The sequence below is a fragment of the Tetrao urogallus genome, assembly GCF_951394365.1.
Source record: "Tetrao urogallus genome assembly, chromosome: 1".
Taxonomy (NCBI): domain Eukaryota; kingdom Metazoa; phylum Chordata; class Aves; order Galliformes; family Phasianidae; genus Tetrao; species Tetrao urogallus.
The window spans coordinates 172,058,792-172,076,665 of NC_136813.1; the positions used below are offsets into that span (position 1 = coordinate 172,058,792).

General features: G+C 40.5%; 1 protein-coding gene across 1 annotated transcript in view; it reads right to left on the reverse strand.

Annotated features, from left to right (window-relative positions):
- Positions 1 to 6,327: 6,327 nt before the first annotated feature.
- Positions 6,328 to 17,874, reverse strand: part of WASL (WASP like actin nucleation promoting factor) — a gene marked incomplete at both ends in the record, with an annotated part of 48,974 nt that continues 37,427 nt past the window's right edge. The window contains 6 exons of the mRNA XM_079542661.1: positions 6,328 to 6,389; positions 7,744 to 7,852; positions 8,440 to 8,960; positions 14,869 to 15,022; positions 15,295 to 15,337; positions 17,480 to 17,648. Of these exons, the coding sequence (XP_079398787.1) occupies positions 6,328 to 6,389; positions 7,744 to 7,852; positions 8,440 to 8,960; positions 14,869 to 15,022; positions 15,295 to 15,337; positions 17,480 to 17,648 (1,058 nt within the window). The remainder of the gene's footprint in view (positions 6,390 to 7,743; positions 7,853 to 8,439; positions 8,961 to 14,868; positions 15,023 to 15,294; positions 15,338 to 17,479; positions 17,649 to 17,874) is intronic.

Below are 17,874 nucleotides of genomic sequence, written 5' to 3' on the forward strand. Positions count from 1 at the left end.
CATAGTTTGTATTAAAATCGAAGTAATTCATGAAGAACTAAGTTAATATATTCATTATAAACCATTACGAATTCTCTCCACCATAAGCAGTAACCCACATGTGACAGATCATCATCTGGCCAAGGAACACATCACCAGCATAACGTGCTATGTTCAAATACTTTTCTAAGAACAGAGAGCATGCATGGAGACCTTCTGCCAAGAAAATCACTAGTTCCCTCCCCTCTCTAAACCACAGTATGCCTTTCAGATATGGATGCCAGTTTTTGAAAGGTCATCTGGAAATATCTAAAGATGTGTTCTTTGTTTAAGGCCTGGTGACCATATATTATACTCGCCATCCAAGAATTATATTGATTCACACGTGAATGGAGCAATACGTTACATAACAGGACTTGGATGTGATGCTGAGCACTAATCAGTATTATCTTCATTTCAAAAGCACACAACATCAGAATACGTGGTCGTATTTTCTCTTTCATGTGATCTTGGCACCAATTTTGGTGGGTCACTGAAAGTAATGCCTCCTCTTCACTTCTATGGAAAGTACAACAGAGGCAAAGAGCATAGTAATACTATTTGAGTGCTATATTGAGAGCAAATTCTCAGCTACAAAACACTCTTTTTCAATGCAGTCATCACCATTAGCCAATTCTCGTGGATGAGCTGATTGAGGTGCTCTTCGTACATGGCTGTCCAGAAGGGGCTTGTCTTTCACATCACTGTTACAACTGCTGAAATACACCACCCACTGCCTCACTGTGCTCTCTTCTACAGTCTGGTCACCACATTCAGTGCCAATGAGTGTCAGTGGGTGCCATTTTTTCCACACAGAGGAATTCAGCAACACGTTCTTGCTTCATATGCACTTCTACCACATCAGACACCATTCTGCCAGACTGCCCCTCTGCTGCCATCTGTCACACGGCAACAAAACATCACACAATACTGGTGGAAAAGTTCAACCTCTACTGCTGTACCAACAGTATCTTCCTCTGATGTTGTGGGCCAACACTATAAAACAGGAAGCACTACTTTTGGAGCAGCCCTCACATTTGTTTTCATATCAGATACTCCACTATCGACATGGTTTAAAATGCCAAATTCAGGCACAACCAGTGTTTGATGTAATTGATATCAGAGTAGGTCAGTTGGTCTCCAGAAGTACCCTTAAACATCTTGGGGAAAATAACTAAGTTTCAGTAATGCCTACTGCAAGGACTGGGGTTTTCCAGCACCTGCAGGTAAAAACTTAAGTCTTGATGCACTCCTTGAAAGAGAACGTATATAGCCAGTATATTTTCTGCTTTGGGCACAACGCCTTTTGTCCTAACACAAACAACAGAATCACCAAGCTTGGAAAAGACCTCCAAGATCATCCAGTCCAATTGTCCACCTACCACCACCAATATTTCCCACTAACCCACGTTCCTTGGTACCACATCTAAATGCTTCTTGAACGCCTCCAGTGTCAGTGACTCCATCTCCCATGGCAGCCCATTACAGTGCCTGACCATTCTTCTGGAGAAGAAATTTTTCCAACCTGAATCTCCTGAAATCATCCTCCAGAGACTAAAAACAAAAAAAAGCATTCTGTGCTAAATGTCAACTGGGTCTAAACCGCTTTTTCCATTTCATTTTGAACACAAAAAGACATTCTCCACTGACAATTCAACAGGCATAACCCTGACAAAGGACTACACATGCCAAGGGTATTTCTTGCCTCGATCCAACAGGCACTGTTTTCATTCAAAGGGCCATTCTTACCAGAAAATCACACAGCTTTCATTATCCAGTGAAACGGGGGTGAGGAGTTAAGGAAAAGACACAAGCATTCGAGCAGTCTGTGTACCTGGTACCCTGACCATCCAGGAAAGGGCCAATTCTCAACAGAGGGCTTCAAATCCAGCTCAGCTGTTCCAGTAGTTGCCTGGTTTTTAGCATCAACATTCAGAAGAGCCAACTGCTGACTGTGAGTGCCTGCCAACTGCATTTAAGCAAACGCTTCATGTCTGATATGCGATACAAGCATTGTATTTCCTATGGTCAAGCTTTAAACTTAGGTACTATTGTGTCCCTCAGCCTGCACATATAAAAACATAAAAACCTTCCCCATTTAATCTTCAAGTAACAAGTTTAAACACGTACTGCTTGAATAACAAACTCAGAAGAAACAATTAATGTTCATGGACGGAAAAACAACAAAATAACAGCTTAGGAGTTACACTCAAAGATACTGAAAACTCAGAGCACCAGCAAAACAGTCCTTAAGCATGCATGTTTGCCAGCACTAATAAAGATGACAAAATAAATGCAAAATATCAAGCTTCTCCATTGAGAGTAAGTATAAAGGTGTTTAGAATTACCTGTCCTGCAAATATTAGCCAAAACTACAGAGTATGAACCTGAATACTGGATAAATCACTGCTCTCATAAATCACTCTACATTTTGCTTTGCAAATACTGTGAAATTCAGCACAAAACGAAATTTGTCAAAAAATGATTTTAATACTGACACAATGACGCTATTTTAACATTCTCTCAGTGTGTTCACACTTCCAAATCTGTGAGTTCCAACTAACAGTTTATTTTTTTGAGCAAAAACTAGATGTGTTGTAACAGTTTGTTGATACAAAGCTTCCTCCCTAACTGTAGACATTTTCACACTTTCAAACAGTAGAGAAAGGTTCACATTGCTCTGCCCTTCTTGCTCACAAGAAAACCTTAGGCAATAGATAAAGCACAGAGCAAGAGGCGTTCCCACCGCAGTGCGAGAGGACAGCGCTGGTCCTTTGCAGAGAGGTTTGATATCGTCTAAGCTCTCTACCCCATTTACACTTTTCTATAAATAAAGCTGCTTATCGCTGTACTTGAGCTTCAGGAGCTTTAATTAGACCAGGAATTCCTCTAACGATTAGATAGAGGCAGTTGCAATGGATCAGTAACAGCTTTAAAAACAAAAGAGCATCTCCTTTTTCCTCTTCACCTACGTCTCACTTAGGAAAGTAAACCACTGTCAAATAAGACCATTAAAAAAAATAACAGCCTCTTTTCAAAAGCATTTTTAAAGTTTGTTTACCGAGAGAAGAGAAAATCAGAAAGTGTTGAGTTAATATAGAAGTAACAGTTTCAAATTGCTCTCCGCTTACAGGCTGAACATCAGAGCAGCAATAAGCTTCAGAATACAGCACACACCAGACAAAAAACGTGAAATGCCAGGTGCCCATCAGGTGCTTTAGGAGAGGAAGCAGGCTGAAGCACCCCGAGCCCAAGCACTGCAGCATACTAGACCAGGATTTACATCTGTAAAAACCTTGTAAGTCACAGTCACAACACTGAGAAGAGTTAACCAGTTAGTACTCATGCTGGATTAACAAAGCCAAGTTTGTTTGACCTTGAAATGTCGCTGTATTATTGCGCTCCCCCAGCAGTAGCTGCTTCCAGAGGAGCTGTGAGCAGCTGTGAGATCTGCCAGGAGCAGAAGGTGTCACATTCTTGTTCATTGTTTACTCACTAGCACAATCCAACTTTCCAGACGCCAAAACTACCGCAATTTGACAGTCACTATTCATTGCTTTGTGAACGTGACGAGGCAACCCAAGCCACTTGTGAAGCGTATGAGCAAGATGCACATCTATTTTAAAAGCTGTGCCACAATTAGCACTTACAAACCACACAGTTTTACACTAGTTGGGTCAAATTAATTTTATTATGCTCCATGATGAATTGCCACCAGTGCAACATCCTATTCACTGTACATTTCAAAAATTCACATACTAAAAATTTCAGTTTGATAAATGGAGAACTGAATGATTGAGAAGTTCTTACGGATTCCATACATACAAGTGCTAGCTGAAATTGTCTATGCACATAGAGTGTTGAAATACAAAGCCTCATGCTAGTTTGTTAATTGCTAAGGCTATCTGGACAGTCATTTAATTGGAATATATATAAGAGAGGCCTTCATTACAATGTTTAGCAACAATGCACCAGCATCGTGAAATGTTATCTTCTGCTCACAGTGCGAGTAGCAGAGTGCTGAAGCATGCAGTTATGACTAACTTAACTGCAACTGCAGTGTTTATGCCTGAAATTTTCATGTGCATACACTATTTTAAAGTAAATATTAACCTGGACACCACAGAATGTGAGTGTATTTTCGTATGAAGAAAAGGAAATGAAAAACCAAAAGCTTTCTTTGGCCAGTATCTACAAATTAAAGTTTTACTCAGTAACGTAACTTCAGAGCTCCCAAAACCTGGAAGAGAAAATTGATCAATGAACTGTGACGCTTAATTACCAACTATATTACATAAATTCCAGCTCTGGGAACATAACAGCTAAACATGTCTAGTAAGTAGCATGTTAGGAAATCCTCCAGGCCTCATCCGCTTAATTTAAAATGCCCTATATGCAGTTAGAACAATGAAGGAGCAGTGCCAGAAGTTATATAAAAGCCATACAAGTACTTTCCTCCTACACAGGTTCTTAACTCCACTGCCATTAGCTACCTGTGGCTGCGCTTGCACCTGATCCAACACTCAAGCCACTAGAGCAGCAAAGCTAGTAGAAAGTGTTTCCAGCAGCAGAGGGCAATGAGAAAGCTACTGCAAGAAAATCAGACCACTTGGATTTTTTTTTCCTCATGTTATGTGCTTAAATTACTCTCAGAAGGAAGTTAGCATCCTCTGAATAATTTAACTACAACCTTACTTCTCCCACTACTTTTAAGCAACTTTCCTTTCTTCTCATATGACTAAATTAATTCACTAGAGACTAGGCTATCACTGGGTTAGAAATCCAAGCCATATCATGCAGGTCCAGCCCGCCAACATCAAGTCGTCACTGGGTTTCAGTCAATACAATTCTGATAACTTAAATTGAGTCTGATACCTTGACTACAGTCAAGGACCCAAGACACTATGCATTAACTATGTTCCAAATATGACTGACTTAACTAAACATTCTGTGTCAGATGTATATTTAAAAAAAAAAAATTCTACCTGAAAATTACAGTAGGTACAGTAATTAATGCTGCAAATATTAAATACCCACTTAGCAAAGATTAGTGTTTTATAATAGGCAGATATGCTGATATTTACTGCACTACAAAGTACAACGTATAAATGTTCAAGCTGTGAAGTAAGAATCCCATTTTTTGTCCACTTATTCAAACACAACTCCTGTGAGTAGGGGTCTTGACTTTCACCACAACCCTTGGTCTTAAAGCCAACGTATGAAAACAGAATACTGCCATGGAGTTCCAGTATGCCATCAAACCATATGCTGTGAGTTAATGGCTTTCCAACTTTTTGCACGTAGGACTGGTGTTTCAGTATTTGCCATGTACCATAACACAAAGACTGCAAAGTAATCCCGCTTATGTTTACTTTATTAGTACACCAATGCCCTACAAATTTTTAAAAGTAATTAAACATTATTGAAGCAAGCATTAAACGCAGCCCTTCAGCTTGAAAACCACATAAAAATGATTTTAAAAATAAATCAAACTGTAGCAATTGCAAGCCTTCAGTACAGCCCCCAGGAATCTGCATTTCTTCATTCTGGAAAGTCAAGAACTAGGAAAAAAAAGGACTGAACCGGTCTGCATCAAAGATGCCTGTATCACAACATAAAGCCATCCTGTTTAATTCTGATGGAGAGTTCCCTAATTAAAGCATTCAACTACTCCTGCTATTCAACAGCAGTCAGTATTGCTACAGTTATGGCAAGGCAATCTTCACAACTAGCTGTGCACTGTGGTGATTCTGTTTTACGAAAAGTATACTGCTAAGATTTGAACTGCAACGTTGTGATGTATCTGAAACCATGCAATAGTATTAAAACAGCCTCAACATTCAAGTAGCATTGCATTTGAAATGAAGGGGCTAAATAAACTAAGAGCTGCATCACTTAAAGAACATAGTGCTATACTAGGTTTTAATAAGAAAATTTAGATACAGAAAAAGTAGGGTATGAAAATAGTGTTTTCCTTCTTGCATTATAACTAAATTACATTAAGGTTTTTGTCAGTCTCACATGTTACATTTAAACTCCCTTACTGATGGAATGGAAAGTATTCACATGTACATGATCATTCAGGTGTAAACTTGCACACATTAACAGGGAGTAGCTTTGTAGAGGATTATGACAAACCTTTACAGATTAAATGAGGTATTGCACAGATTAATAAAAAAGCAAAAGGCAACAAAAATATACAGCAAATTGGTAGAACATTTACATAATAATTTTACAGAATCCATAGACAGAAAGTAGTGTTTAGTATATCATTCACCTTAAAAAATATATATATAATATAATATATGATCAATCATCCCATTCATCATCATCTTCAAAGTCTTCTTCATCATCTTCATCCTCGTCTTCATCTAAAAAACAGGAAAAACAAGATGCTTGCATGCATCAAATTCTCATTACGAAAGTGCTATTGACTGTTCCCAGAGCCTTCTGACAAAAGAACAAGCAGTTTGAGGAGGTCAAGACATTTGCTCATATAATATTTCAAGGTTGCTAGACGTGGCATTCAGTTTGGACTGATAATGGATGAAAGTTAAATGTTTATCCTTTCTGTAGGAAAAAAATATTGTTTTGGGATGTAAGAGGAAATAGTCAAATTCTCACTGCACACTCTATTACTCCTTTTCAGAGAACACGAGAGCCAGCCAGCTTGTTCCAGATTGAATTTTAAACTTAAGACAGATTAATTTCTAGAACCTAAGAACCGCTATCTCAGGGTTCTTCTGTAACAGGATATCATCTGTCTACTGTACAAGCAGATAAAAATATTTCTGTGAGCTTGGGACTGTTGTGGTGACTGGAATATTCTAAATTGTGTAATGCACAACTTCAACTTCAACGTCAGATTTGTTACCTTTATCCAGCCTTCCATTCATAGTTTTCGCATGCTGCAAATTTATAATGATATAAAGTGATTTGTTTGGCAAGAGCATTTTCCCTTCCAGGAAATGGTGTATGTAGCACCTTTCCAGGATTTAATTAGCGTGAAGAACCCATGCAGATTGCAACACTGGGCACCAAACCACTGAACTACATTTAATGGTCAAATGGTACACAGACTGCAAGGGAAGATCTGGTACTAATGCCACCTCTAAAGAAAAACATGTAGCAAAGTTCAAAGGGAAGAGATGCACCTCAATGGCTGCACCGCAGCTACTGAACTGCATTTACTACAAACTGGTATTACAAGAAGTGCAAATCATCTTCCAGCCTTATGTTTTCCAAGCACTAAAGATTGAAAAAGCGATTCAGTACTAGAATGGGACTGGTCAAGTGACATGAGTTATCTGCTTGTTACCCAGCAGGTGGCATCCGAAGCACACAGCAAGCCACAGTTTTAAGTGTAACTTTCTGCAACAGCCCTGGCTTCTACAAACACATTGTGAGAAACCTTTTCAAAACGTTTTGGGAAAGTATTTCAGGTAACTCCAAAAGAATCTCAGCTGTAAGAATTATTTTTTTTTATATAGGACCCTAACTTTGATTAGTAATTGTAAAGTCAATGTAAGTGAAGGCTACCATATACCAGTAACTGAAAGTAGCACAAAGCACTCACTCAAACCATCAGCAGTGGTCTGCCTAGAGCATTCTGTAATTAACTGCATGCTGGAAACCCATACCTTTTCCCCAAATTTGGTCTTCAGTAGAGATGTTAACACTTGAAAACCCGATGCCCAGAAGTGAGAAGAATTCCATCAGGCTTACCTGAAGAATGAATGGCTTTGCTCCTTTTCTGCATAACTTCCATTAATGCACCCACAATTCCTGAGGTGGGTGCAGGTGTAGGTGGTGCACTCTCTTGGCCATCAGATACCTTGGAAGAAGAGACTCGTTAGATTGATACTATTAGCAAAAACAGAATCTGTGTGCTTCTCAAAAAACCTTATAAAATCAATGAGTTCACTATCAGCCACAAAGACGACTGAAACTACAATTTATTTTATAAGTTAAAAATGTACCTCGAAATATGAAGTTTAATTATATTCTTTTACCATACTATGTTTAGTCAGTCAATATTGAAGTACTACAAAAACAACATCTAGTGTTTGCCTTCCAGTACTGTTACTGCCTAACTCATCCTCTGCAGATGTGTAGAAGATTTGACTGAAGTATTCATGACATCACCAATCTTTGACAGTTCCTGCAAAAGTTCTTCACAGCCATGACACTGTGGCATCAAACATTACTGTATGCCTCAAGCTTTACTGAAAAGTGAGAAATTTCTAAACAAGAATAATTTCATGCATCAGTACTCATTCATAGTAAATTCACTTTCTAATCATTTATACAGTAGTATTGTTTAAAGCATCATTTCAAAAACGGCCAAAAGTCATTATTCATATTGCAGTACTGCAGCCATCTGCAAGTCCCAGGGGACTTAAATGAGAAATGCTTACTTACAGATTTGAGCTGTATCCCCTGTCTTATCTGGTCTAACAACGCATCTCTTCCTGAGCAAGACACCGGTCGACTGTTCTGTTCTACTTTCTTTAACTGGGCTCCTTCTCTGATTTGATCTAAGAGCGCCGCTTTGTTTCCTGCAGGAACTGGAAGCTGGTGATCAACCTCTGAAGGAAGGCCTGGAGGTGGAGGAGGACCAGGAGGCGGCGGAGGAGGAGGTGGTGGTGGGGGAGCAGACGACCCGCTGACCGGTGGTGGCGGTGGCGGAGGAGGACCGGGTGGCGCAGAGGATGAATGCACCGGCGGTGGAGGAGGATACATCCTGTTGGGGGGAGGCGGGGGCACGGCGGCACCTGGTCTAGATGGAGGCGGGGGTGGAGGTGCCGTTATCGGGGCTCTTGAGGGAGGTGGCGGTGGTGCCCCTCGGCCTCTAGCAGGGGGAGGAGGAGGGCCCGAGCTGTGGGGAGGTGGTGGTGGCGGCGGAGGGGGTCCTCCTCTGCATGGCGGCGGTGGCGGTGGAGCTGAAACAGAAGATAATTTAACAATTGCGTTACTTAGTATTCTCAAGTCCTCCAGAGACTGGCAAAAGAAGGAAAAAAGGGTTTGACTTGGTTTTTGCAAGGATCTCTGTGCACGTACAAGTTTTACCAACCCTGGATTAAGCTGAAGATCACTGAATATAAGCTGTGCTTACATGAATCCAAATTAAGTTGAACAAAGCTCATCTCTGTCATTTATTTTGTAAACTCTTGTAAAAGCAGTAACACTGCAGGGAGCAAGTGCAATACAGAAAAAGACTGAAGTCACTATACTATCCAGGTCATTCATTTTCGTTTGGTACTATGCTAGGAATATCCTTCACGGTTCAAGTGCACTTGAAAGTCAAGGTTTCAATTCCCCACTAAAGGATGTAGAAAAAAAACTCAAAACAATACTGTGAGATAATGTTGAGGACAGAAGACAAGGGGAACGGGTTTTATAAAACACACTTAAAATGAATACAGGATTTCCACTTTACAAACAATTCATTATTTGTTTAGGGAATAAGATGCAAAGTTTTTGCTACTGGAAGATGAAGCTTTAAAAAATATGAATGCACTACAATTAGGAATAGGTGGGACACAAAGATGAACATACTGCATTACTATGTTTAACAGCATGCCTTCATATCCTTAAGCACCACGTGGCAGCCTCTACAAAGACAAACAGTGAGGCAGTACTGTTGATACAGCATTTCAAGTTCAAGGTGACAGGTCAGGGCAAAACTTCAATTTAATGAAGCAGTTTCCTCTTGCAGGCAACAGGATAGAGAAGCTATTGCAAAGCTCTCCATTGACTGCTTCACCGTAACAAAGGTACCTTTACAACTACTAAGAGTTATCTTCTTTTCTGCCACCATCTACAGGTTGGCAAATAAGCCTATTTTTAAGAGCAAAGTAACTAAATGATCTAATACTCATTTAGTAATACTATCCTAACAATGTGAGTTTCTCTTACTTTGTAGCAATGAAGTAATGTAACATGATGGCTCTTTAGAGACTTTTTTTTTTACATTTTAAGCTACCAAACTATCATCTGAGAACAATCTTTTTTGTAGTTCTCTAACTGTATGAGAATTCTGGGTATATGGACAAACTGACCTTGAAAAAACTGGCAACCAGTGGCAAATATACTTTTGCTCAATCTTTATTTGTCAATAGCAGATGCAGTGAGCCATAGGCTTGAAAAATATGAGTGAATGATATGAAATCCTCCCACTCCCTCCCAAAAGTTCAAAACCTCTGTAAATAAACTCTTTGTCCCTTTATTCAAAATTAGTTTCAGCAACATCTTTGTGGCAGGGACTTTAGAAAGTAATACAGGGCTACTTCAACACAGAGCATCACTTCTATATCATGTGCCCTTCAAATGCGCTTGCTTTGCTAATGGCATTTTAAATAACAGCTTTATTTCCTCTTCCATCAAGTCATTACCAGGTTACCATTGTGGTAATGTAAGTTGTGGTTGCTGCCCATTACCACTGAGTCATAAGACAGCACCTGGATTATTAAGAAGTTCTCATTTGATTTTATATGGGCGCAGGAGCAGGCAGTCCCCCTGAGCTGCAAAATGAGCTGGCGGGGAAGAAGACCGGCGTGGATGAATAGGGAGCTATTCCTGAGGCTCCGGGAGAAAAAGAGAATCTACCGCCTGTGGAAAGAGGGACAGGCCACTCAAAATGAATACAGGGAAGTTGTTAGGATGTGTAGAGGTGAAATCAGAAAGGCAAAAGCCCAGCTTGAATTTAACCTAGCTGCTGGTGTGAAAAGGAATAAGAAACTCTTTTATAAATACATTAACAGTAAGAGGAGGACAAAGGAGAATATCCACTCTTTGCTGGACGAGGCTGGGAATGTGACCACTGAGGATAAGGAAAAGGCGGAGGTTCTGAATGCCTTCTTTACGTCTGTCTTTAAAAGTCAGACCAGTTATCCTCAGGATACCCCTCTCTCTGACCTGGTAATCTCGGCCGGGGAGCACACTAACCCCCCTGCGATTCTGAAAGAAACAGTCAGAGACCTACTGCTCCAGCTGGACTGTCACAAGTCGATGGGGCCAGATGAGATCCACCCAAGAGTGCTGAGGGAACTGGCGGAGGTGATAGCCGAGCCACTTTCCATCATCTGTCAGCGCTCCTTGTTGACTGGTGAGGTCCCAGATGACTGGAGGCTTGCCAATGTGACTCCCATTTATAAGAAAGGTCGTAAGGAGGATCCGGGGAACTACAGGCCTGTCAGCCTGACCTCGGTGCCAGGGAAGGTTATGGAGCAGATCGTCTTGAGGGAGATCATGCGGCATGTGCAGGGTGACCGGGGGATCAGGCCTAGCCAGCATGGGTTCATGAAGGGCAGGTCCTGTTTGACCAACCTGATCTCCTTCTATGATCTAGTGACCCATCTGGTGGATGAAGGAAAGGCTGTTGATGTGGTCTACCTAGACTTCAGCAAAGCCTTTGACACTGTCTCCCACAGCATTCTCCTGCAGAAGCTGGCAGTCAGAGGCTTGGATGGGTACACTCTTGGCTGGGTAAGGAGCTGGCTGGAGGGCCGGGCGCAGAGAGTGGTGGTGAATGGAGTCAAATCCAGCTGGCGACCGGTCGTGAGTGGTGTTCCGCAGGGGTCGGTGCTGGGGCCTGTCCTCTTCAATATCTTTATAGATGACCTCGATGAGGGCATCGAGTGCACCCTCAGTAAATTCGCAGATGACACCAAATTGGCTGGAAGCGTGGATCTGCCTGGGGGTAGCGACGCCCTACAGAGGGATCTGGACAGGCTGGAGAGCTGGGCTGGAGCCAATGGGATGAGTTTCAACAAGGCCAAATGCCGGGTCCTGCACTTCGGCCACAACAACCCCAGGCGACGCTACAGGCTTGGGGCGGTGTGGCTGGAGGACTGCGTAGAGGAAATGGACCTGGGGGTATTGATTGATGCTCGGCTGAACATGAGCCGACAGTGTGCCCAGGTGGCCAAGAAGGCCAATGGCATCCTGGCTTGCATCAGAAACAGTGTTGCAAGCAGGAGCAGAGAGGTGATTGTTCCCCTATATTCAGCACTCGTCAGGCCGCACCTCGAGTACTGTGTCCAGTTTTGGGCCCCTCACTGCAAGAAAGATATTGAGGCCCTGGAACGTGTTCAAAGAAGGGCAACGAAGCTGGTGAGGGGTCTGGAACACAGGCCATATGAGGAGAGGCTGAAGGAGCTGGGAATGTTCAGCCTGGAGAAGAGGAGGCTCAGGGGAGACCTCATTGCTCTCTATAACTTCCTGAAGGGAGGTTGTAGTGAGCTGGGGGTCGGCCTCTTCTCTCGTGTCATTAGTGATAGGACCAGGGGGAATGGTTTCAAGCTACGCCAGGGGAAATTCAGGCTGGACATGAGGAAGTATTACTTTTCAGAAAGGGTGGTCAGGCACTGGAATGGACTGCCCAGGGAGGTGGTGGAATCACCGAGCCTGGGGGTGTTCAAGGAAAGACTGGATGTTGTGTTGAGGGACATGGTTTAGTAGGAGCTATTGGGAATAGGTGAACGGTTGGACTGGGTGATCTTTTAGGTCTTTTCCAACCTTAGTGATTCTATGATTCTATGATTCTATATGCCTGATAGCATAAAAGGGTATTATTCTTAGATGATGCTTCTTTACTTCTTCTGTCCTGTTACATGCTCAGAGAACAGAACAGCCTGCCTGCATTGCAGTACAGAGAGCAAAGGCCCAAAAAGGGAATTTTGAAGGAGTGCGAGGCACTGGTGGCCTTAGTGCTCATCCCTCCTTCCCTGCTCATCTCACAGACTTATCCACTCTAAATTCACACATTATGTCCCAAATTCCACAAACTTCTCTATACTTCCCATCCCCTAAAAAAAGACACAGCAAGGAGAAAAATCTCCTCTCGAACTGTATTTATTATACAAGAGAAATACTGCCAACGTTCTTGATTTAAAAACAAAATAAACAAAAGACACTGCCTTCCCCTTTTTTGTTATCCTGACTGTAGCTTCCTTTCTGGCCATCGGAGGGCAGTATTTTCAAACACAACTTACTCTGCAAGCACTACAGAGAGTTTCTCTGCAACTCACAAACGATGCGCAACACAGCCATGCTTCAGCCTGTGGTGCCTGCAGATTTTGAATTCACAGCTCAAGTTTTCCTGTGGCAAAAGATCTCGCTTACATCACATCTAAAGCAATATGCCACCTCCCAATCGTGGAAACACAGTTCCACAGGAAGTTTTGCTTTGTTTCCTGAAGGCTTGCCTGGGCTCAACTGAAGTGAAGAGGGAGGAGTAGCAAGGAGGGAGCACCATGACCTCATCCTCTCTCCCTTCCCCCCAAACAGATGAGAGAAGCAAAACAGAACAACTTAGTTTTTATAAATGCTACATGGCTGTTAACATGGAAGTCTGTAAAATCTTCTGCTGACAGTACTGCCCCCAGAAAATCCAAACCAAACAATCAATATCAGAACTAGAGAAAGTTCTGTCTCAGCAGAACAAAGTGTCAGCAACTCTCTGCACAGCATCCTGGTGGCGTGAGTAGTTAAGCACAGAAATTCTTGCAGTGAAATAGGAAAATGTGTTTCAGTTGAGAAAAAACCACTTCAAACGTCAGTCAAGTCTACATATTACGTAATCAGATAAAACCACCGGAGTATTTTTATCTACCTCTATCAAAAAGCACAGAGGCAGATTATTATCATGCATGTTAAAGGTGAGTCAGCATTTCTTTCAGTTGTATACATGCAAGTGGACATAACCTGAATAGACACAACAAAAATGGCATTTTAGAAGTATTTCAAACTAGTTACAAGACTCCAAGCCAAGTCCTCTCAATCGAATCTCAAGATGAGCAGGTTGGGATCAAGAACTTTGTACATATTTTAATAGAATTAATTTAATAGAGTTAAGATTGTATAAAGAAATTGAAGATTTGTTGCTGAAAAAGATTGTAATTGAAATTTTGCTTGCAATTTATGTACAACATTGTGATCATAATTTATAGCACTGCAGTCAAAAAGATGCGGATTAACGTTTCTCATCCAGGAAAGAAATCACACAGCAGCACGAATATTTCAAAGCATATACTCAGATTCCAGCTCAAGTACATACCACTCCAACGTGGGGGCCCTAGAAATAAATGTAACAAAGTCACTGTACCCTGAACTTTTAACTATTCTGCTACGTAAATTATTTATCCAGACTGCTATCATTTCAATGACATTATTATTTCCATTTTCTGTTTTTCCTGAGAAGTGTTGTAGGCAAGTATTTATAACTTCTATACTGACAGCCTAATATTCAGATTAACTTGCTATACTACATATATCTATGTAGTAGATAATGCATCAGCTGAGACCACATACGAAGACTAGGAAAGAAAAAGCTTATTTCAGAATTTCCTTGCGTCAGAAAGTGAAATCAGATCCTCCTGCTCAAAAGCTTACACGTTTTACCTTAAATAACAGGTCTCTGTCTTTTGCGGTGCTGGCAGGGCAGACATGCTTGGCACCACACACACCTCTCATGTACTTCTACTATAACTGACAACAAGAATATTGCTTCTAAAGTTTAAATTTATAAAGATCAAAATTATAAACAAACGTGCAACTTTTGCAGTATGAAACCCCTGTATGAAATACGCATGCAGTCACTGTTACAAGCCATTATTTAGGTGACATAGGTACCACTCCTACCCTTAAGGAGAAAGTACTCTCGTGGGTCACACACGGACATTTTTACATGGAGTATGGCTTAAAGAAACACAAAACCCAATACATCTGAGGCAATATGAAGTTCAAAGAAAAAAAAAATAATCAGGTTTCTAATCAACAGCTTCTATTTAAGTCCCTAGGGTAAAAAACACCATACAAAGTTTTGTATGGAAATAAAAGAAAGCCTACCTTGTCTGCGCAGTTCATTTTTAACTGCCTCCACACCTCCTGTTTTTTCAATGAAATCATATATGGCCTTGGAAGTTTCTTTGTCTTTCAGTTGAGCCTCTGAAATTCCACATAGATCAAACAAGTTTTTCAGTTCTGGGTCCAAGTTGTTCACCTGCAAGTCAGATACATTTAGGAGCTTGACAGAGAAGTTTCTACAATATCCTTGTAGTGAGGAAAAAAACCTGTAATGTTATTGTGTTCTCTGCATCTCTTGTAGTTTCCATGGAAACAAATAGGAGGCATTTTTGGAGTGCCTTATTACAGAAGTGTAATTATTTTGATGTGCAGTTAAATTATTTGATGCCTATCTCCACAATTTGCATTACAAAGCCCTTACAGCCTTCCATCATTCAGTAGCTTGAACAACACACTAAGATTACTTACATCAAAACCTGTGTTTGGATCCCAACCAACATGTCCAATGTGTCTGAAAAAAAAAAAAAAAAGCAGAAAAGTCCACTTAATCAGAGTCAAAAGGACCTTGTTATCTAAGATAAACAGGACACTCAATTAACTGCATTATTACTAGTTTCTATCTTCAGCCTCTTAAGACACTAAGTATTTTTAACTCTTTAGCATCATAGTTGAGAAGAGAATAAAGCTTCCTTTATTTTATTTTATTCTCCACTTTTATCAAGTGGAAAACTAGATTCCTCTGCTAGTTTTGCTCTGGCAAAATATTAGAAGTCTGGAGCATTTCCCTTTTGAGGAAAGGCTGAGAGATCTGGGCCTGCTCAGTCTGGAGAAGACAAAAAGAGATGTCATCACTGCTTATAAATACCTAAAGAGTGGGTATCAAGCTATACTAACATTAAGCATAAGCATAATTTCATTCTTTTGCTTGTTTCTCAAAACACTACATGCCCACATCTGACTAGCAGAAGCAATTCAATCATTTTATCTGCTGACTGCAACTTCATCCTGCCAAGGGCAGTAGTGAATGTTGGTCTTCACCAGTATCACAGCTCGAGTTGCAAACAACTTATTCTAATGGTTTATTCCCTGAACACCACCAAGAGTTAATTCGTACATATCTGCAAAAAAGCAGCAATTACAAGTATTTAACATAGCATGATGGCACTTTGGTGCACGCTATCCAAAACTGAGCTAGACTTAACATGGAACAAGAGACTTCCAAGCTTCTTTTTCAAAGGTTTACCACATAAAATTTGAAATTACACTTAATGTTATCCTGTAGACAAATACTGGCATAAAATACAATTTATCTTTTGTTTGAACTTCATTAAATATTTTATCATCTTATTCTCAGCTTTTCTATGACTGCTTTAATATTTCACGAATGCACATGAAGTGCTCCACCATTGTCAGAACCCAACAAACATAAACAAAAGCATCAAATCCTGTTTGTCTTCACTCCTGCACAAGCCTTCCACGAATTCTCATCAGAGCTAAGTGAAACTAATACAAATCATTAACTACAATCCATCTGCATATGCTGAAGTCTGCATCAGTACAGCCACAACAGTGACCAGCTACCAATCTCTGTTCACATTTCCTTATGTCTCACTCTTTCTCATTCTTCATTTTTCAGTAGTAAGTGACATTAACAGATGCAGGACTTCAGCACTCATGTCAGGAAGAAAGATGGTCGAGGTCTGAATTGTTTAAGCACAATCTGAACAGGGATGCATTTTAGCTTCTCTCCTTTTGCTTCTGTCCACTATGTAACAGGAGTCTCTCAATACACTACAAAAACATTACTGTAACTGTTAATACTGGCATTACTTATATGGAATTTTATCCTGGAAAAGCATGTCAGTGGAAGCAGTGCAAGATAATGGCTTGAAAAAACAAGATGTTCATTTGGCATATAAACCTCACACTAGTTTTCCAACATTTCATCAAGGCGGTCACTCCTGGGTTAACTCAAGCTTTTCAAATTGCTGTTGCTTGCTTTAGCACAGCAAAGAAATACACAAAATAAATTCACTTACTTTAAAAGGCAGAAGCTTAAATTATAATTTAAGAACAACAACAGTTAACTCAGTAAACTGACCAAACCAACTTTCAAAATGAAGCTTAGAACAACAGATAACTATTCTAGAAGAACAAAGATATCTATGAAATACTAGAAAAAACAACCTGTTCCTAAAAAGGCATATACACACAGCATGCTTTCATCACAAGACATAGGGTGTGAACCCATATATCCAAGCTTACAAAGTCAGGTATCATACAGCTATGCCACTTCTGCAGTTATGGAAAGTAAGGACCTATGCGTGTATTTTGTTTGACACAGAACAGCTAAGAGTGCACAGCTGTAGGAATAATGAGTTTAAGAGTCAACTGTTGAGGTTGAAAGAAATAGGAATCTACTCAGAGCTGACCACTTAAGCAAGCCATCTTTATACAGCTTAATCAAATTACTTTAAGACAGAAAGTTACTTTTTATTGCAGATGAACTCCATGTGTTTAAGTTAACTTGCTTTTAAATCCCACAGAATGCCAGTTAGCATTCACTCAAGTTTAGGTTACAGGTAACAGTCACACATGTAAGTCCTGCATATTCGCATGCATAAGTGACAAAACCTCCAAAATAAGTCCTTACTGGAAGTTAGATGGTGTTCCAATATCTGCCTTTGTCAATCTTCTCTTTTTAGTTTTTCCTTTCTTCTTTTCTTTGGTATATGAAATATTGTTGACTTGCGGAGTGTAAAATCTGTTAGTTGTAATTTCTGGGTTTTTGATATCAACAGTTGCCATTGGAAGATTTGGACCTGTGAAGAAAAAGAGCAGGACTTTTACTACTGTTTCAATAAAGCCATATTTAACTTCTAATTAAGAACACATTTTTGTGCATATATGTGGCTAGATGCTCGTACTGCACCCACAGCTGTATGTGTTACATGCATCTGACTGGGTTCTGGATGTAGAATCATGACCAACAATGCCATTTTCTGAAGAAAAAAAAGGGTGTTCCTAGAGCAGAGCAATGGCAGAAAA